Genomic DNA, 21,355 nt, shown 5'->3' with positions numbered 1-21,355 from the left:
CCCCTAAAAAAATCTCCTGCAGTAGGATCTTGTGGGAGGTGAGCCCTGCTGGTGGGGGCGGGGCCTTGTTGGGGGGTGGGGCTCCCCTCAGGCTGCATCGCTGGGGGGCCTGTGGCTAGCAGGTCCTGCATTGTAATTCCTGCCCCCTCCTTCCCCCACACTGTCACAGACCCCCTACCCTCTGTTCTCCGCCCGGCTGCTCCTGGCCCCATCCCACATCTGGCGATTAGCGCAGGCGAGTGTGGGAATCTGGCTGCATCTTAAACGATTCTACACTGAGAAAGTGTGTTGTAATATTCAAATGTTCTGTCAGACAAGGAGGGACACTGTCTGTCAAAGCATCTGATTCTTTCCAATCTACGTCAAGATTTGAAGCCGAGGAGGGTGGGGGCAGGGGGTGTAAAGGGGCGAGCCATATGTAGTTACTACTCACTCACCAGTCGGAATGAGGTACCACTCGTGCCAAGACCCCTAAATAATATATGTGCTTTGCAACAGACCTCTAAAAGTTAAACACTCTCTACCAGGCCTCCAAGGGCTGAAACACTCTGCAACAGACCGCTAATGGGTGCTCATTTTTTGCGCAGGACCTCCAAGGGTCTAACACTTTTTGCACAAAGCCTGCGGTGGGGTAGGGGGGTTAAACACTCTTTGCACAAGGCCTGCAAAGGTTAAACACTCTGTACCAGGCATGCAAGGGTTAAACACTCCTTGCACCAGGCATGCAAGGGTTAAACACTCTTTGCACAAGGTGGGTACAAGCTCACACACCCTCAGCCAGTGTGCCACAAGCTCACACACACCCTCAGCCAGTGTGCCCCAAGCTCACACACACCCTCAGCCAGTGTGCCCCAAACTCCCCTAGACCCTTAGCCAGTGTGCCACAAGCTCCCCTATGCCCTTAGCTAGTGTGCCACAAGCTCTAAGACCCTCAGCCAGTGTGTCGCAAGCTCCCACACCATGCACCAATGTGTTTCAAGCACATCTCTGCCAGTGTGCCACAAGCACTCGAGGCACTCTGCCCATACATCCCAAAGACACCGAGCTGCATGTCCATGTGCTTGAGGCATGCCCACGTGAGTGACTGGTATTTCCATTAAGGCTCCCTCTCTAGCCCTCTGCACCTGGAAACAGTACTGCGGGGGTGCTCCTTGCTGCTCTTCTGGTGCCACCCTAGCCCCGCCTTGCCTTATCCTAGATCCGCGAAAGGGACACCACTCGTTTCATGCCCCAAAAGCACCAAGCCGGTGGGTGTCCTGCCGCATTCCGACTGCTGAAATGCGACCCACGACCCCTTCTAGGAGGTGAACTCGCAGCCCCGGCTTGACTCCGCCGGCTGGGTCGCATGCTCTGCATTCCTGCCTTACCTGTCTCGGGAGAGACAGGAAATATTGGGGGTGTGGGCAGGCGTGATCTGGGATGTTGTGATATCTCTAGTTGCCCCACCTTTGCTCCCAAGTGATCATCTACCCACTAATAATGAACCCTGTACACAGTGCCTACTGCCGCTTACCTAGTTTCGAAGCGCTTCAAACGACAATTGCAATGGCCTCCCAAAAGCAAAGAAATCGATTTTCTAGGAAGGGTGATGAAATGTGGTCAGTATCAGTAACCAATCAGCTCCCCTGCAGGCCTGCATACCGGAGTCCCAGAAACAAAGCCGCGAGTGGTGTGCGCGCCCATATGCTTTCAAATATCGCGCTCGTGTCTGGGCGCGATAATTGAAAGCATATGGCAGGAAATGCGCGTAATAGACACCAGTAGGCCAGGGGTGGAGCTATGCGCCCGCCTCTGGCCTATTGGTGTCTATTTCACAAAAAAACATGCAGGGAAAGGCCAATAGCAGGTCGCAAATGGGAAAATCACACCCACAAGCGTGTGCATTTTCCAGGTCCATTTTGAAAACCCGGACCAAAGGACTCTTACTGCGCGAACACTGCTGCGCAGTGTATCGCTAGGCGCAAGACCTAAAAAAAAAATATATATATATATATATAAATCGGGTTGCCAATTAAACCGCCGAGAATCCATGCGCAACTACAAATCCCACAATTCATTTTTGAAAACGGAAGTGATTCCTCAAAAGAATGCCACTGGAGGCAAACCAAATGAATGTCCACTACATCGAGCTGTGGGGGGAAGCGCAACGGATTCCAGAGCTAGGCTTACCTTGATAAAGTTCCAGGCGGAACGAAACATGTTGGGACAATGCCACCGTTTGTTTCTCCACAATAAAAGAGGCAAAAAATGAGTCTTCAGGTGTGACCAGAGTTTCCTTCTCCGGGAGCAAACATTGTGTGAATATACATCGGCGTGGTTCTGCCGAAGGTCTACACCGCCACAAGAGCGCCGAGAATCTCCCGCCAAGAACCATCTTGCAGACTCGGTAAAACGAAAAGGGAGGTTGGCGCCGCCCGGGACTGTACCCGTGGTATTGGTTCTGGAATCGGCTTCAAAAGAGAGCTGACCCGTGAAGGCTCATCGCTCTAACATCCATCAACACGGAAAACAAGCGCCGAAATGCCAAACATTCTCATGCTCTACCCACTGGAGGGTTATTATTAGACGGCGCCTTTGATTGAAAAACCCGATGGAGTGTCAGAATTTAACAAAGGCAGAAGAACACCGAGTGGGACACTCATAGCAAACAAGAAAAGACTTGAAAATAAATCGGGTTGCCAATTAAACCGCCGAGAATCCATGCGCAACTACAAATCCCACAATTCATTTTTGAAAACGGAAGTGATTCCTCAAAAGAATGCCACTGGAGGCAAACAAAATGAATGTCCACTACATCGAGCTGTGGGGGGAAGCGCAACGGATTCCAGAGCTAGGCTTACCTTGATAAAGTTCCAGGCGGAACGAAACATGTTGGGACAATGCCACCGTTTGTTTCTCCACAATAAAAGAGGCAAAAAATGAGTCTTCAGGTGTGACCAGAGTTTCCTTCTCCGGGAGCAAACATTGTGTGAATATACATCGGCGTGGTTCTGCCGAAGGTCTACACCGCCACAAGAGCGCCGAGAATCTCCCGCCAAGAACCATCTTGCAGACTCGGTAAAACGAAAAGGGAGGTTGGCGCCGCCCGGGACTGTACCCGTGGTATTGGTTCTGGAATCGGCTTCAAAAGAGAGCTGACCCGTGAAGGCTCATCGCTCTAACATCCATCAACACGGAAAACAAGCGCCGAAATGCCAAACATTCTCATGCTCTACCCACTGGAGGGTTATTATTAGACGGCGCCTTTGATTGAAAAACCCGATGGAGTGTCAGAATTTAACAAAGGCAGAAGAACACCGAGTGGGACACTCATAGCAAACAAGAAAAGACTTGAAAATAAATCGGGTTGCCAATTAAACCGCCGAGAATCCATGCGCAACTACAAATCCCACAATTCATTTTTGAAAACGGAAGTGATTCCTCAAAAGAATGCCACTGGAGGCAAACAAAATGAATGTCCACTACATCGAGCTGTGGGGGGAAGCGCAACGGATTCCAGAGCTAGGCTTACCTTGATAAAGTTCCAGGCGGAACGAAACATGTTGGGACAATGCCACCGTTTGTTTCTCCACAATAAAAGAGGCAAAAAATGAGTCTTCAGGTGTGACCAGAGTTTCCTTCTCCGGGAGCAAACATTGTGTGAATATATATATATATATACATATGAGAACAAGAGTACTTGATACTCAACGCGTCGCTTGGAAGGTAAAAAATAAAAAAAATCTTGCCTGAAGCCGTGGGGTCCGTCTCTTCTTTCGCCACGCTCCGTGGTGGTCTGAGGAATTGCTCAATATATATATATATATATATATATATATATATATATATATATATATATATATATATATATATATATATATATATATATGTATGTTGTATGTGTGTATGTATGTGTGTATGTATATGTGTATATGTATGTGTATATATGTATATATGTATATATATACATATATATATATATATATATATATATATATATATATATATATATATATATATATATGCCACACGATCACCTTCACACAAGGAGACCCAGGGACACAGCGGGGTACAGATGGGAAGCCTTTAATCAACAAAAATGCATGATGCATTTCGGCCATTACTCCTTCTTCGGATGCTGAAATGTTCACAGGTATCTCATCCTCCCCCCTTTGTAATTGCCAGGGCACTCCCATTGGTCGGAGCTCAGCCTATCCAGCCGCCTGGGAATGCTGCAGTGTTGTAGACATATGTAGATATATATATATATCCACGATAGTCTGCTCCCACAACTTCTGATCCCCACACATCAGCGGCGGCGAATAAGGAGGCACAGACCCCACAGGACGTCAGGCAAGATGTTTGGTTTTTATTCAACCTCACACAACGCGTTTCGAGCCTCAAGCCCTTGTTCACGTGTGTATATATATATATGGCCAGGCACTTTAAAGCCATTCATAATAACAACCTTCAGTGCCTGAGCTACTTTGTCCTCGCCTCAATCCTTAAACCACGTAGAGGCGGTGACAGGGATAAAATGCTTAGAAGACTGGAATCCCAATTCATTTTGGAGTTAGACAGCCGTTTCCCTAATGGGTTAAACACCACTGAGGACCTTTGTGTCTTTCTATAATATTCAATTTTTCCTCTCTATGGGATGTTATTCGTCATGAGTTTCCCGTCTGTCTGCCTTTTCGTACCATTTAGTCTCTGATAGAAAAGATTTTCTTTTCCTCTCATATATTTTTATGGAAAAGTACTTTTGTACAATCCGGTTTTTTTCACCCCACCCCCACCCTCACTATTTCTAGTAGCTACCATTTTTTCGGGCACTTTTCAATGAGAACATAGACAATGTGGGCTAAATATGGTGGTCTGGTAATCACTTTGGCCATTTGGGGGATTCATCCCTCAATTTTCTTTTCTCCAATATTGGTCTATTGAGATTGTTTGAATTGCAATATATGAACATATATCGTCTATTATTGCCAATCAATATATTATGCATTCATGCACTATACAATATCTCACAGAGTTTCTATGAAATTATTTATACTGTTAGTATTGTGTCTAATTTGCACTATGAGTATTTGTTTACACATGATGCGTATTTTGCACATCTTAAGTATGCACTTTATTGCTAGCTATTTGCACAGCGTATTTTGCACAAATCAATACCGGCATTATTTTGCACATATACTCTGTTGATCAGATATATATACAAAAAACCATAATGAGGTTTTTTTAATCTGTGATAAATTTCTTTTATTGGGGTTGGCCATTGCATTTATGCAGTAATGTGGACGATGTTCTCTTTTTTTTTAACAGGCGCGCAGTCTCTTTTTTTATATTTGTCTATTATAGCTTGACATGTGCGCTCATGTGAATTTTACAATGTTTTATTTAGAAATTTTAAATCATTGTAGCTCATGAATTAATTCAATACTGTTTTAAACGCACAATCGCAATTATTACCATCTGTAAATTGGCAATAAGGAAAAGTAGACTGCTATGCCTATACTTTGTAGTGTGTCCTCTATGTCCATTAATCACGTGTGAGTTTTCATATAACTTTTATATATATAGTAAGTACTTTTACTACGTTTATGACTTATGACTTCACCACACATGCATCTGCGTTGTAATGGCATGCGTGGTAATGTCCTATGCGGGGTAATAGTTTGCGGCGTGATGGTAATGCGGAGTAATTGCACCCGCGTTGTAAAAAAATGCAGAGTGTTTAATCAATACACCCCCCAAGAGTTTGGTACTGCCATGGCAGCACTTAGGTGTTCTAAGTTCATTCCTAGCACCAGAAGTTTCCCTGAATACACATTCAATTTAGAGACCATCTTAAGCACAGTTATATGTCTCCTTCTCAACTGTTCAAAGTGTCCCCCTCAACTCCAGTGGTATTTGCTAATTCCTTCCATCAATTACCGCATGGTAACCACTGACTGCCCAAAGGTGCAGAAAAAAGTTTTCATAGCAATTAGAAAAGATTAATCTCCAGTTGGCCATATTACACTGAAAAATGTGTGTTTGTTATGTGCACTAAATTTTTATACACATAGGTGTGCTGTTAGAAAGGCCTTGCTGAGTTACCATTTACCAAAAAATGTGTGTTCAATGGAGCACCAGTTTTCTGGGACATTCTAGGGGGTTTGTATTGGTTCATTTGCGGAGGGAAAGTATAGCTACTATGCTAGGTGACCTTTCAGGCTTCTCATCTGCACTTGTGGAAAGTGTTGCACTTATAGTCAGTTTTTTCTTCTCCACCAATGCTTTACTGGTCTGTATTCATGAGAAGCTTAAGAGTCTGAGGATGAAAAGCTCTCACCTCTCCAGATGTGGGGGTTCCACTTTCAGACCTTAAGACGTATTTCAAGGTGGAGGGGTCTCTCGTCCTGAGCTCCTCTCCTCAAGCTTGAGATTAGGGGTGGATGATATACTCCTCTCTGCCGGCGGAGTTTTACCCACTCTGCTTTAAGCTTGTAACATGAAGCTTCAGCAAAACTCCACCAATCGCCTTGTGGCAGAAATTTTTGCTGCGCACTTCTCCTTAATGTTAAGTTGGCGAGCTCGAGCGAGAATTTGTTTTCCCTAGTGTGATTTTTGGGCGCTGGATCGCCACCTGGTGAGATTTTCTCAACGTGGGCTGTTGCAGAAGGTCGCAACCGTTCACATTGAGAAAGCTGCAGCTCAAGTAGAAAGTCTACTTGAGCGGCAAAGAGAAGCGCCACACTCTGGCTTGCCGTGTGGTGCATTTTGTGCTGATTTTACAGCGCAGGTGGACAAGCTCCCAGTGCTAAAAATCAACATGATGTGCTGAATTCCACCCGCTCGCGGAATTCCCCAGAATCGTGCTGAGTTTTTATGTAACTCTGTGAGTTCCACCCACCCCTACTTGAGACCCTCCCAAACATTCCTGTCACCTCTTCCGCACATGTAAGTTCCCGGCTCCAGAAATGGGAGTCTCTCATCTAATGCTGGGACGTCTGTTTTCAAGACATGCTAGCCCCTTTTTCATCTCCATGTGTGGAAAATCCCACCTTCAGATGTGGCACAACTCTCTCATATTGTGGAAGTTTCAGTCTTCCAAACCTTGAAGCCCCCTCCTCCAGATCTGGATGTCCTTCCACTGGATTTGGAAGTCTCCTTCTCCCGATCTGATGGTCCTCTCTATTGGGTCTCTTTCCTGAACCTTCCATTGACAACAGCCATTTACTTCAACCCTAATCAAAGCCACTTTGACCGCACAATGCGTTTGTGGGCATTTTAATAAGGAATGAAGTGGTGCCACTTATTTGACTCCTATGTAGACTCTGTATTATGGGTACCTCTCTATATTATGTGTATCACCCAGCCATAACATAAGCTGTACATTATCTGTGTTTCTGTGTTACTCCTAGGTCCCCTCCACGGCCCAGTCCTGGCAGCCTCCATTACTCCGATGAAGATGTCACCAAGTACAATGACCTCATACCAGCCGAGAGCAGCAGTCTGACTGAGAAGCCCTCAGAGGTTTCAGATTCTCCGGTAAGTGATTCTCCTTGAGTGGGAAGGGAAACTGTGGGAGAAGTTACCAAGGAACATTTTTTAATCATTCCTACAGAAAACCCTACTTTTTCCTGGAAGGTAGGAATTCCCTTATGGAGAGCATATACATTAGCCGCCTGGTCATGTGAAGCATAAATTCTAATTTTTTAAATTTTTATTTAACAGAAATTTTGATGGACTATTAACTGGAACAGGAATGGGAATTATGTATTGATACATTATTTAAAATAGTGTTACTTGTCATGGTTTAGGATATTTATTGAACATTTATTTCTTATTTTTGGTTAAATAATTTTTTATAGAAGATAAAGAACACTGGAATAGAAATGAACATTTATCAGTTCTGATATAGAGATGAGTATAGATAAAAAGTAATCGTAAATTTGGTGAAGTATAGGATAGGGTGCAATAATTTATAATTATTATACTAAAATTCCATAACAATGAGTATGTAAAACAAGAATACATAATAAACATAAATATATATTTTACTGATATACAAATAACCTGTGTAAATACTAGAGCGAATATAATATGAAGAAAAAGAGAGTTCGTTTTATATAAGGAAAGAATAAAAGAAAGGAGCAAAGAGAAAGTAAGATAAGTAAAGAAGAAAGAGAGGTAGGGAAAGAAAGGAAAAGAGAAGGAAGAAAGAAGAGGAGGTATGAAGTATAAAATAATAAATTGTAAAGATTAAGATGATGATGAAAGCAAAAGTAGTGAAAGGTAACCATAATAAATCAGATTTCATTTGTAAATGAAGTAAAGGTTGAGGTACAGAAGCAATTCTATGTTCATCACATATTAAGTTCCACCAAAGTAAAAAATATAGTTTAGAGTTATCTTTCCAGCAAGTTAATAAAACTTTAAAAGCCACAGCAAGAAATAAATCAAACAAAATAGACGTGGAAGTAATTTGATCAAAATCAGGAGACATAGTACCTAGAAAAACATTGTGAATGTTAAATTGAATCTTATGTACATTTTGACCATATAGCTTTCCAAAAAGTATGTACTTTAGGACAATAAAATAATAAATGTATTAGAGAACAATCAGCATTGAGACATGACCAACAAGCTGATGAGATAGAATGGTTGAATTTATGTAAAATTAGGGGAGTAAAAACAGCTCTATTATAAATAAAGTATAAAGATTGCGTGATATTTGCAGCTTTGGAAGTTTTGAACAATTTTTTCCAGAACCTATCCCATTGAGATACAGATAATGTCTGGGATAGATCTGTTCCCATTCCAGCTCAACCTTTGACTTACTTTGTGTGCCATCAGGTATAGAAACATTTTTATATATAAAGAAGGCACTAGGAATAGTATCAGTCGAGATTTGATATAAGGGAGTATCAGGCATGAAAGAAGTAGGAGTTGGGTGAGAGAGAAATTTCTGTACACAATCCTGTGATATGGGAGCTTAAATATTATACTGCTGAATACAGGAATCAGATAAGTGAAAGGCCTCTTGTAACTGATGGAAGGATAAAATCACATTATTAAAAATCATTTGATTGACATAAAAAGGCCCTTTTCCTTCCATTGTTTGTAGTAGAATGATTTGTGACGAAACTTAATGTATTTATTAAACCATAGCGAGGAGGCTAAAAAAGATTGATATTTGTGAAAAGTTTTAAAGAAAAGTGTATGCAAGAGGTATTGAGCATGTTAAAAGTGCAATTAGCCATGTATGTAATATCCCGTACTGAAAAATCATTTAGCAATGAACATTCAACATTAACCCATGAAGGTTTAGGTGAATCCTGATAATCTTTAGATAGAACATAAAATTGATGAATCCGAAAAGCATTATGGTATAGTTTGAAATCAGGAAATCTTACACCCCCCTCGGCCTTGGGACGAGTCAATTTGAATATGGCAGCACGTGCATGTTTATTATTCCAAAGAAATTTAATACATAACAAATTAATCTGAGTAAAGTAGTATGTAAGGATTTTGAATGGTAACATAGATAATAAAAACAATATCTGGGGAACAATCATCATTTTAATTTTATCAAGTCTGCCCCACCAAGATAAAAATAAAGGTGACCAAAGATTCAACAAATTGGTCATTTTAAGTTTTAAGGCAGTAAAATTATAGAGTAAATGTATCACAAATGATGTTAGAGGAGAACCATGTGCCTAAATATTAAATTTTTTGAGGACACCATGTGAACTTGGTTAAATCAAACATATTTCTGTAACATGAAATGTAAATGTAAATGTATTTGAGCTTATATAGCGCACAGCTACCCGCAGTGGGTTTCCCGGCGCTTGCTTAGGGAACCCGTCCTGGTATTCCCCTGTGAGATAACCCCGGCAGGGTATCCACAAGGTGAAAGCCAGGCATCCCGCCGCGAGGGGCCGTTGTGGAGATTAAGCAAGCTATTGCCCAGAGTCGCAGAGTGTGAACCCGTGAGCCGAGAAGGCACCGGAGCGAGAATTATCGAGTCCGTGGAATTTTTAGCCCAAGACCCGCCGAGGCGGGGAATTGAACCCTGGTCCAGGGCCGATCTCAGCTTCCGGGTCTGCCGCCTCTAACCCCTGAGCCACAATTTAAGGGTAAAATCTTGGTCTTAGAAAAAGTTTATTTATAGCCTAAAACAGTAGAAAATGCAGAGATCTCTTGTAGAAAAGGGGGTAAAGAGGACATAGGATTAGACATAAAAATAAGAACATCGTCAGCGTAAGCCGATAATTTAATTTGATGGGATTTTATTTTGAAACCAGTAATGAGAGGATTACTTCTGATGCGTTCCAAAAAAGGGTTCTAAGCACAACAAAAAAAGTATCGGGGAAAGGGTACAACCCTGACGAGTACCTCTTTGGAGAGAAAAATATGGAGAAAAAAGACCATTAACAAAGACACAAGCTTTTGGATTTGTATATATTAATATGACATATGAAATAAACTTTGGACTGAATCCAAACCATTTTAGTGTGTGGATCATGAAATCCAAATTAATTTGAGCGAAGGCTTTTTCTGCATCCAAAGATAGTGCTGCTAATGGAGAGGGATATTTTTTACTAAGAGCCAGAATATTGGAAAACATTCTAGCATTATCAGAAGCCAGACGACCTTTAACAAAGCCAGCTTGATCTGGGTTAATGATAAAGGGTATAACTTTGTCTAGACGAGATGCCAAGATTTTTGCAAAACATTTTACAATCATAATTGATTAGTGAAAAAAAGGACGAAAATTTTTACAAAAGGATGGGTCTTTCTGGTTTAGGAATTACAATAATAAGGGATTCCAAAAAAGAGCCACAGGCCTTAAAATTGGATATGAAAGAGTTAAAACGTTCTAATAATTTAGGGGTAAAAATTGAGGAGAAGGCTAAAAATAATTCAACTGAAAAACCATCAGGGCAAGGGGCCTTCACTTTTTTCAGGGATCTGAGAGCATCAGATAATTCATGAAGAGAAATACCCTCCTCAAGCTGTTTGAAAATATCCGGGGAGGTTTTAGGTTTGGGAATATCTCGGAAAAAAAAGGTAAAGTCTTCTTCAGAGGGTTTAGTTGTTTCTGTGTATAAAAGATTGTAATATGATTGGAATGTAGTAATAATGACAGAATCAGTTGAGAGGAGTGTGTTAGTCAGTTCTGAGTGGATAGGCCCGATAGTTTTACGTTTTAAATAATTTGCTAACATTTTCCCTGCTTTATTTTGACCTCCGTGATATTTAGATGTAAACTTAAAGAGGATGTTACAAGCATCTGTAGTAACTATTTTATTTAGGGTGAACTTTGCTTTAAATAATTCTTGTAGAGATGATGGGGATTCGGATGAGTAGTACTTGTGTTCTAGTGTTTTGAGAAGAGCTAGTGTTTCCTTATATTTAGCATTCATTAGATTTTTTTTCTTTGAAGGGTATGCAATAGTAAAGGCTCTAAAGGATGCTTTAAATGCATCCCAATTATTGTGTAGTGATGTATCTAACGAATTGTTGAATACAAAAAATTATTTAATAAAGGATGTCGCTTCCGATACAAAAGTACGATCTGATAAGAGGTGGTTATTAAAACTCCATCGACCCTGTTTGCATATGGAGATAGATAGGTCAATAAAGGTAGAAACAGGAGCATGGTCAGAAATAAAAAATAGAACCAATTTCAGATGTTTAGAGGCAATGTAACAGCGATTTGGAAATTAAAATATAATCAAAGCGAGATCTAGTATGGTGCACAGGAGAGTAGAAAGTAAACTCTGTGGTATCTGGATTACAAGTTTTCCATGTATCAAATAGGGGACTGGAGAAAATAGCTGATTGAAACGATTTATGGGTTTTATCTGGTTTAAATTTGCATTTAGATTGTCTGTCTGAAAACGGGTCCAAACAATTGTTAAAATCACCACCAACCACAATGTCAGAATTGGATACAGATAATAATTTTAATTTTATAGATTGCCAGAATTCTGGATCTGATTTTACTGGTCCATAAATATTAAAGAAGGTATTTTGTCTTTTATTAATGATAACATCAACCATTACCCAACGACCTGAGGGATCACAATCTGATGACAGAATCTGTGCATTAGTAGATTTATTAAATAATATAGCAACACCACCATGACGATCCATAGCAGGAGAACAACAATTTGATTGACCCATTGGTGTTTGAGTTTAAGAGACTCTTTGTCATTACAGTAAAAAAGCAACCTGGGCGTTAAGTTTAGCTAAATGAGACAATACCTTTTGACGTTTGACAGGATGACCAAGACCACGAACATTCCACAAAACCACATTAACCATTACGTTGGAGTATGGGGTACAGGAGGAAACAGGGACACGAAACTGCATAATAAAAAAGAGAGAAAATGGAAAGATATCGTTCAACATGTGATAAGAAAGACATATTATTAGAAGAGAAGTAGTTGCTAAAAACAAAATAAAACATTTGAGAAAATGTGACATATTGTTAAAAGTAAAACAGTTACCAAAAGATAAGACTAAAAGTGAGACAAGATGAGAAAAGTAAAGAAGGGAGAAAGAAGAGAAGAGAAACAGAAGGGAGAAGCAAGCAAACAGATCAAGGAATAACATCCAGATCTGTAAAAAGAAAAGAAGTTGAAAGAGGAGGAGCATAGTGATGCCAAAGGACACGGACCTCAGAAGTAGGTACAAAGAAAAAGAGAAAAGAAGAACCTCATGAATATAAGGAAAAAACAAATAAACTGAGATTGAGTAAACATGTATGTGGAATTCAAAGTGACACTCCTAAAAAATAGAGAAGTCAAATATTAGTATCCATTCCAGTAGAAGAAAGATTATGAAGATGAAGTTTAAGTTTTTCCGGATCATCAAATAAACGTGGCCGACCATCATGTGTAATCTTGCAGAGACATGGATGGAGGATTCCATATTGGATGTTAAGATGTCTCATCTGAGGACGTAAAGCAATACATTCTTTGCGACGTGCGTTTGTTGCATTGGAAACATCCTGAGATATGAAGAGATTATGGCCAGACCAAATGAGACAACATTTAAGTTTTACAGCATTAGCTCAGTGAATTCTAGAAAGAGCATTATGATCATAGTTCCCAGCAACGTGCGCGGCAGTGCGCGCGCACACGTCTGTTCCTCCGAGCGCGCAGTGCTGCGTGTGGAGCGCGCACCCACAACACAGCCCGGGAGATCATTTACGTCGCCGTTTTTATAACTCGAGCGGCGCGAAAAATGACACATTCCTGGTTGTTGTGGCTCCTGCACTTGCTGTAATTCCTCCTTAATGGAGCGCGGCTGCGGGGTGGTCATGGGCCTTTGTGAAAATATTTGTTAATTGCAGCACCGTAATGCGCTGCAATTAACATAAACATTTACACAATGGCCCGCAATCACCCCGCAGCCGTGCTCCATTAGGAGGAATTACAGTAAGCCCAAAGCGCCTCGACCCTCTCTTGCATTGCCCCCTGTACCTCATGCACTGGCACACCTGCAGAGCTCTCACAGGGCATCACAGCCGACCGCATCTGCAGAGCTCCGACTTGCATTCTTTTCCAGGACCTCAGCGCCGAGCTGTCCACAGGACTCTGAAACGGATTTGGAAAAAGAAGTCCTGGCGGGAATTGGAGCGCTGCGAGGCCGTTTTCTTGTGGGATAGTTCTTAGAGGTAAAATGCCAGCTGCGGTGATGGTCAACGTTTAGTTTAAGTCTATAGTGTGCTTTCTTTCTGAAGCCATTGAAATTAGCACCTCCATCTATAGCGGAGCAATACAACCCCTGCTAGAAGCCAGGACCGGGCCAGTCACTTACAAGGCAATCTACACCTTCGGCCGGTTTCATCTGAGAAACTAAAATGCACCATTACTCCCCTCCAAATATCAGAACGCAAAGCTTTCAATTCACCATCTCATTGTCTCCTACATATACTTTTTCAGTCCGGCCCTGCCTGCCCAATCAAACAGGCCTCCTCAATTCCAATACTTAGGTTATTTATCTGCACAATCAAGCAGGAACCCCAGTGTCAGAACCCCTGTTGCTGCACCCACACACACGGTCGGGTTCTTGGCGCACACTGCCGTGGCTGGAGCGCACAGAGACCTCACACTACCGCACACAGAGGAAAAAAATTAGAGGGAACATTGATTATGATCCCCGGTGGTTTAGTAGTGTTTAGGGTTTGAACGTCCCAGACAATGTGCTCTTTGATGTTGAGGGGAATGGTAGAAGCTTGAAGATCTAGTAGTTCTGGAAGGAGTTTTTGTAGAAATGATACCATATCTGGACCTTCAATGTTGTCTGGCAGTCCATAAAGACGTAAATTATTTCTACGATTTAGATTTTCAAGGTCCTCAGTATGGATTTTTAGCTTGTGAATTTCCTGTTCTAGTAAAGGGATCTTAGTAGATACATCTTGTAAGTCGCTAACACGTTGTTCCAATGCAAGTACCTTGCCTTCTATGACAATCCATCTCTCCTCAATCTGTTTTAGCTTTTCTTTTGTTGGTGACATAAAGGGTTGAAGACCACGGACTTCATCTAATATAGAATCCAAAACAGGATTCTGAGAAGAATGAATGGGAAAAGGCGGGTCATTTTTGTGTCTTTTTGGTTTTGTGCCAGATACAGAAGATCTAGCAGAGTGAATATCGTTGGCCATTGTGATATGTATAAGAAATCACCAAAAAGCTAGAGTAAAGATAAGATATTCGCAACAATTGCCGTAGAAGATCAAAAATAGTATGGTATAATGATAATATATTCAAAGTTAGACGAAGAGTAAAAAAGTTCCTCCAAAATGCAAGAATATCCAATGAAACTCCATTAAAGTTCCTCAGAAAAAAACAAATGCTGGCACTCTTTGATAGGAAGGTTGCTCCATTTCCTCAGTATATTGGTAAGAGCATGAAAAAAACTGTAGGTAATCAATCTGTACAGAGCCAATAAGGGTCCATTTCAACTAGGCAATATGAGGAGAAAAGTGAATCTTCTATTGTAGCTCGTATTTTCTTGTTACTGGTACACCTTGTGGCACATTGTACATATACTATATACTTGAACAAGCTGCTTGTGCCTGTTCTATTTTCGAATTAGAAGCGACCTGTTAGTAGCGTGGGCACCGATATAATTGATGCCTTTGGCTATGTAGTAGGTCATTTCAAACACCTGCAATACAAAAACAGTTTCCTCGCAGCAAGAAGTGACACATTTTTTTAAAATGGTGCCTTAAATGTGTTTTTGAGAGTTTCATACATCAGTGTCTCTTGCACCATTTAAAACAACATGTGGTTTCTGTGATGGTATGGCATTTCTAACATCAGCAGGAGCGGCAGAGCTTGATAGTTTAGATAGACGCGAGCGCAGTGACCTAAAATCGCAGCCGCTCGCATCTTTGACAAGAGAAAATTACCGCAAATTGAAATCTGCTTGAAAAAATGTGTTCCTGAGCGTTTCAAACTCCAGTGTCTTTTGTTGCATGTTAAACAAGCGGCAGCATGCGGTTTCTGTGGTATTATTGCATTTCTAATATCAGGAGCAGTACAGCTTGGTAGCTGAGCTAGACGCGAGGGCAGCAACCCGAAATGGCGGCCGCTCACGTTTTTGACAGGGGGAAATTACTGCGAGTTAAAAGTGGCTTGAAGAGGGCAAGAATCCTTCCAAATAGCGGTTTCCAAACTCACTGCATTGTCTGCAGGATGGTTCCGTCACTCCACACTTGAAGAATCGGGATAAGTGGTTCGAAAAACATTACAGAGTCCCACGATATGGCGGAGCTCACACGGAGTCCACCATTTCACCTCGGCATGCAAGCCATGCCCCCTGAACATTTATTTCTAAAGGACGTTTCTAACCACAGATTCCTCACCTTTAGTCTATACCCAGGTGCCTGCCTCCATCGTTCAGCTTCAAATCATTTAGCATAGCCCCTGTGCTCCAGTTGGTACCATCGTGCAGCTCCTTAAGGACCTTGCTCTACCCCAAAAGTGATAGCTGGTTCCGCAAACAAGTGCCATCCTAGCATGCTCACTTCAGCTCCCTTTATTTCACGCCTTTGTAGCCAGATCCAGAGCTAGCTCCTAACTTTTTCTTGTGAGTTGATGAGTTTTTTGTATGTTAAAATTCTTCTAGTGTGCAAGGGAAATTCTCCCGTCCTAAAACTATGTGTTATCAGTCTTCAAGTCATGCGAGGAGTGTTGGTATGCACCCAAAGGCATCTCAGTATCGTGAAGCCAAGCTGTATGCCCTGAATACTGGAGGAAGTTGCATAGGTCCCACCCCGCTCCAAGTCAGGAGAGCAGACCTGTTCAGCTCTTTGGGCTGCTCCCACGACAGGTCTTCTTCACAGTACACCTCTTTATGCAAGTCCAGATCCAAAAAGAAACATAAGAAGTCCAAACTAGCCTTGTCCCAGCCTCACCACTCTCCCGCTGAGAAATTGCAAGGATGTCGGCGTGCACACTGGTCTTATTCACAGTCTTCCACCAAGGAGAAGATTCTACAGCTGATTCCAATGCACTCTGAATATCTGGATCCATTGGCGATTCCGCAATATGTGTGACTTTCACAGAAGTCATGTTGCAAATCTTTGACACCCTGATTGCTCCCTTGGTGTACCTTCCGGTCCCAAAGATTTGCAGAATCCTCCAGTTGTATTACCACTGGTAAGTCTGCCCTCTGCATTGTCTGTGCCTCCCATATCCACTGCAGGTTCAGTTCTGGCTCCCAAGCTGAGTCCCGGTCTGACACCCTCATCTACGTCAGTTCCTGCCGCATAGATACCGGTACCGATGATGCTGATGCCAATGGAGGATGCCAACCTTGTTGTCCTGTCCGATTCCAAACCAAATCCTTGACCTAGACTGAAGTTATGTCCTTAAACAGCCTTGGAGTGACAATTCCCTGCTAATTCCGACCTAGTCAAAATAGCAACATTGCCTAGGAGCCGCCTCCCAGTGCTCCAACAATTTTTCATAACAAATTCTGACCAAAGTTAGCTAGCCTTTAATGACGATGGAAATGATGGGGACAAATTTCCCCCACAGTATGATGGCAGTTTCTATTTGGACTTACATGAAGGCAATGGACTGGACATGAGTTTGGAGTTTCCCCCCAGAAATTCAACAGAAAAGATTGCCCCATTTGCTGTGGTCATCTGATAGGCAGCTGAAGCACTGTTAAAGTAAAAACGAATATATTCACCGAAGTTCTGCAGCCTGCACAGACCTTATCATAGCCCTTAGAGCCTCTTAATGAAGTCCTGACTGACACCCTCATTGCTGGGCTAACCTTGTTCCTGCACCCCGGTAAATAGACCGGTGGCACGACATCACAGACCTGCTCATGGTGATCTACCTTTTTTGATTCCTTACCCTACTCAAGAGAGAGTCCAGGCCTCCACAAACTAGCAGGGTCAACCCAACCTCTTTCCTTACAGCGCCTCCAGATAGGAAGTCAAAGAAACGACGGGCATTCAGGAAGCAGGTGTTCTCTTCAACTAGCCTCACCCATCAGTCGGTCGGTACCAGCTGGTTGCTGGACTGGTAGTCTTGGTTGTAGAGATCTTGTCAGCGGTCATGGAGGAGTTCCGAGCCAGTTTGGCATAGACTATTCAGGATGGCCAGGCCACGAGCAAGTATGTCAGTACTAGCTTGGTGATCCATCTCTCTGGAGATATTCAGGTGCCAATCATGAATATGCCTCTTAACAGATCTCGCATCTTGAGAGAGAAGGCCGACTCTGCCCTAAAGTGCTTGAAAAAAGAAGAACGGCAGCACATTCCCTCCTTCACACTACACTGCACGGCAGTTTCGCCGACAGTTTTACCCTGTTTGAGGCATCATCAGGGATTTCACTTTTAAGCAACACTAAGGCTCACCTCCTCAACGGCACCCATCCCAGTCATTTTGGGTCCAGGATCCAGACATCATCCTGGTCCGCAGGGGCACCAAACCTCACAATCTCCTTCCACTCCTCCCCCGGCAGCAGCCTCTAAGCTGCTTTAGTTTACCCTTCGCAACAGACAACCATCCTCTGGGAAGCAGTGGCAGTCATTTTCTCCACGGGTGCCAGGCCATATTATCTGACAGTTGGATTCTGCAGATAGATTAATTGGTCTATGCCCTCCCATTCCTTTCTGACCCACAGCCGCATAAATCTACATCCGAGCATCCTTCATAGTACTATTTGTCCATTTTATTACAGAAAACTCAGGCTCTTTTGGTGAAGAGTGCCAAAGGGAGAATGCTGGCCTCAGAAATCAGAACTGGAAGTTAGTCCCGTTGTTTCATTGTGCCAAAGAAGGGTGGAGGACTTTGTCCAACTTTAGATCTTCAACCTCTCAATTTCGTCCAGTGGAAGGACAAATATAAGATGCTAGCATTGAACCAGGTTCTATCTGTCCTGGATCCCAGAGACTAGATGACAGCGCTGTACCTGCACAATGTCTATTTTCATGTTTCCTCTTGCAAGCCCACCAACTCAACTTGTGGTTCAATATGGACCACAAGCATTTTCAGTTTGCTGTGCCCCTTTCATCCTTACTATTGCCCCTCTGGAGTTCACAATTTTGATGGTGGCTGCAGCATACCTTTGGGGCTCAGGTGCACCAGTTTTCCACTACCTCAACGACTGGCTGTTAAAGGCAGGCTCACCATAGTCAGTCATGAACCACCTCCTGACATCACTGTCAATGTGCTAAAGTCACACTTCGCTAGGCTCCCTGTCATCGGAATCATTCTAGGTAAGGAACATCACTAGACCTTCCCTCTGGATGAGAGAACCCAGGGCATTGAGGCTATGACCCCAATGTTTCAGCTTCAGTCCTGGGTCTTAGTGAGGGTGGCTCTGAGGCTTCTTCGATGTTTGGCCTCCTGCATCCTGCTCAGCAACCATGCCAGGTGGCATCTGTGGGGCTCTGCAGTGGGAGCTGAAGTCTCATTTGGCCAAGTACCAAGGGAACCTCTCAGAGTCCATCCCGGCTTCAGTGCAGACTACAAATATCTGTAGTGCTAACTCCTTAGTTAGACCAGTGGCAAAACCCTCTCTCTCTACCATACCCAGAGCTCATGGTAGTGATGGATGTATCACTGCTGGGTTGGAAAGGTCATCTGAGAAACGTGGAGATCAGAGGTCTCTGGTCTCCGATTAAGACTCATATCCACAGCAACTTGTTGGAGTTGATGGTCATTTACTTGGCATTCCATCAAGAGAAGGCTTATTTAGGTCATTACGGACAAAATCACTGCCCTGTGGTAGTGCAACAAGCAGGGTAGGTTGAGGTCCCAGGCCCTGTGCCAGGAATCCCTGTACCTCTGGGCCTGGATGAATCATCAGGGCATTCCCCTCATTGTTTACCACCTGGCATGATATTTAAACTCCAGAGCAGATGAACAGAGCCAGCGACACCTGGCCGTTCATGGAAGAAGCGATACAAAAGGGGATGATGGATGGAGCATTTGAGCCTGGCTGAAGATGGCTGGAAGGCCAGAAACCGGTCCTAGGAAGCTTGTTTCCGGTCCAGGGAAGGCATGGCTTGGCAGTTCGGGCTGAACTGTTCCCATGAGGCACAGGGTCAGACTAATTTGCATATGGCCATGTCTGAACTGGGGTGGCAGAGTGGGCTAAAGAACGGTGATGGATTTAACCCAGATCTGTTGACTGGGTGTGAGTGTTTGATTGGTTCAGATGCTCCGTCCATCACCACCCCCTTTTGTACCGCTTTGTTCGCCATAAGTTGGCAGGGTATGCTCAGATGTGAGTCCCCTGCTCACTTTACCACTGGATTCAAGCAAGCCTGGCTGAAGACGGCTGGAATGCCAGAAACCGGTCCTAGGAAGCTTGTTTCCAGTCCAGGGAAGGCATGGCTTGGCAGTTCGGGCTGGACTGTTCCAATGAGGCACAGGGTCAGACTGATTTGCATATGGCCATGTCTGAACTGGGGTGGCAGAGTGGGCTAAAGAACGGTGATGGATTAAACCCAGATCTGTTGACTGGGTGTGAGTGTTTGATTGCTTCAGCTGCTCCGTCCATCACCACTCCCGTTTGTACCGCTTCGTTCATTTAAGAAGTCACACCCAGAGGTGTGCTGGCATCTTCCAGCAATGGGGAGAACCCTGGCTCGATCTCTTCACAACCACTAAGAACGTATAATGTCAACACTTTTGCGTGCTGGAGTTCTTAAGAAGACACTGATTGGAGATGCCTTCTGCCTAGAGTGGAGTACACTGTAGTGGAGCTGCTACCTCTCCTGAGTTCTGAAGAAGATCAAGTACGACCAGGCCCACCTCATCATAGTGGCTCCAGATTGGACCAGGGGATTGTGATTCCCAGTCCTTCTCAGCATGAGCCTCTGTGCTTTTGCTGCTTCAGGAGGATCTTCTGTTGCAGCAGCATGGCAGGGTGTTACACCTGGGCCTGCACACTCTACACTTCCATTCATGTAGACTGAGTGGTGGCAGTTGACCACGTTTGACCTTTCTCCCAAAGTAGTGGATTTTGTCTTTGCGGCTAGGCTTCCCTCCACAAAGTCTGTATATGCTGCGCACTGGGACACGTTTGTTGCTTGGTTGACACCCATTCAATGGATCCACTGCAGGGTAAACTGTCAGATGTCTCATTATTCATTTAATCTTTAAACTATCAAGCCTATCAGTGGGTACAATTAAAGGTTATCTGTCTGTCCATTCGACCTTTTTGCATCTGTCTGACCAACCATCCTTGTTCAAATCACCTGTTGTGATGACATTTCTTAAAGGTTTAATCTACATATTTCCTCCTAAACTCTTTGTAATGCCACTGTGGGACCCTAATTTGATTCTTATGTTCCTGCTATGCACTTCTTTTGAGCCGCTGCACAACTGTCCCTTACTTCTACTGACTCTGAAGTTGGTCTTTCTCATTGTGATGAGGACCAGAGCAGCATTTCTAATGAACGTTGTGACTCCCCTTCATTTTGGATAGTCAATCTTTTTTATGATATTACTTGCTTCACCTCGAAAAAGAAGAGACTCCATCATTTGGACCCCAGAAGAGCTCTGACTTGCTTCTGTCGTACTAAAGACCATCAGGTGGACGGTCAACTCTTTGGGGGGTTCTCGGGGGCAAAGAAGCATGGCAGTGCAGAAAATGACACTGTCCAAGTGGATACTTCTCTGCATTAAGATCTACTACACACTGGGCCAAGAAGCAGCCCCCACAAGATTGCAGACCCATTCAACGAGGGCCAAAGCTTCTACAGAGTGCCTGTCTGGCTGTGACATGGGCATCGGTATGCACATTCACAAAGCACAACTGCTTTGACTGCCAAGTCTGATGGGAATGATATTTTGGCAGTTTAGTTTTGTATGACTTTTTGGTATGAATCATT

At 43.2% G+C, this 21,355-nt stretch overlaps 1 protein-coding gene across 1 annotated transcript in view; it reads left to right on the top strand.

The window, feature by feature from the left end:
- The window catches only part of SDK2 (sidekick cell adhesion molecule 2), a 590,299-nt gene that overhangs the window by 529,846 nt on the left and 39,098 nt on the right, over nucleotides 1-21,355 (top strand). The window contains exon 44 of the mRNA XM_086929413.1: nucleotides 7,392-7,518. Coding sequence (XP_086785539.1) covers nucleotides 7,392-7,518 — 127 coding nt within the window. The remainder of the gene's footprint in view (nucleotides 1-7,391; nucleotides 7,519-21,355) is intronic.

Source organism: Lissotriton vulgaris, chromosome 7 (genome assembly GCF_964263255.1).
Source record: "Lissotriton vulgaris chromosome 7, aLisVul1.2, whole genome shotgun sequence".
In the NCBI taxonomy this organism is placed as follows: domain Eukaryota; kingdom Metazoa; phylum Chordata; class Amphibia; order Caudata; family Salamandridae; genus Lissotriton; species Lissotriton vulgaris.
The sequence above is the reverse complement of the archived record's forward strand: the minus strand, read 5'-3'. Positions and strand labels throughout refer to the sequence as shown.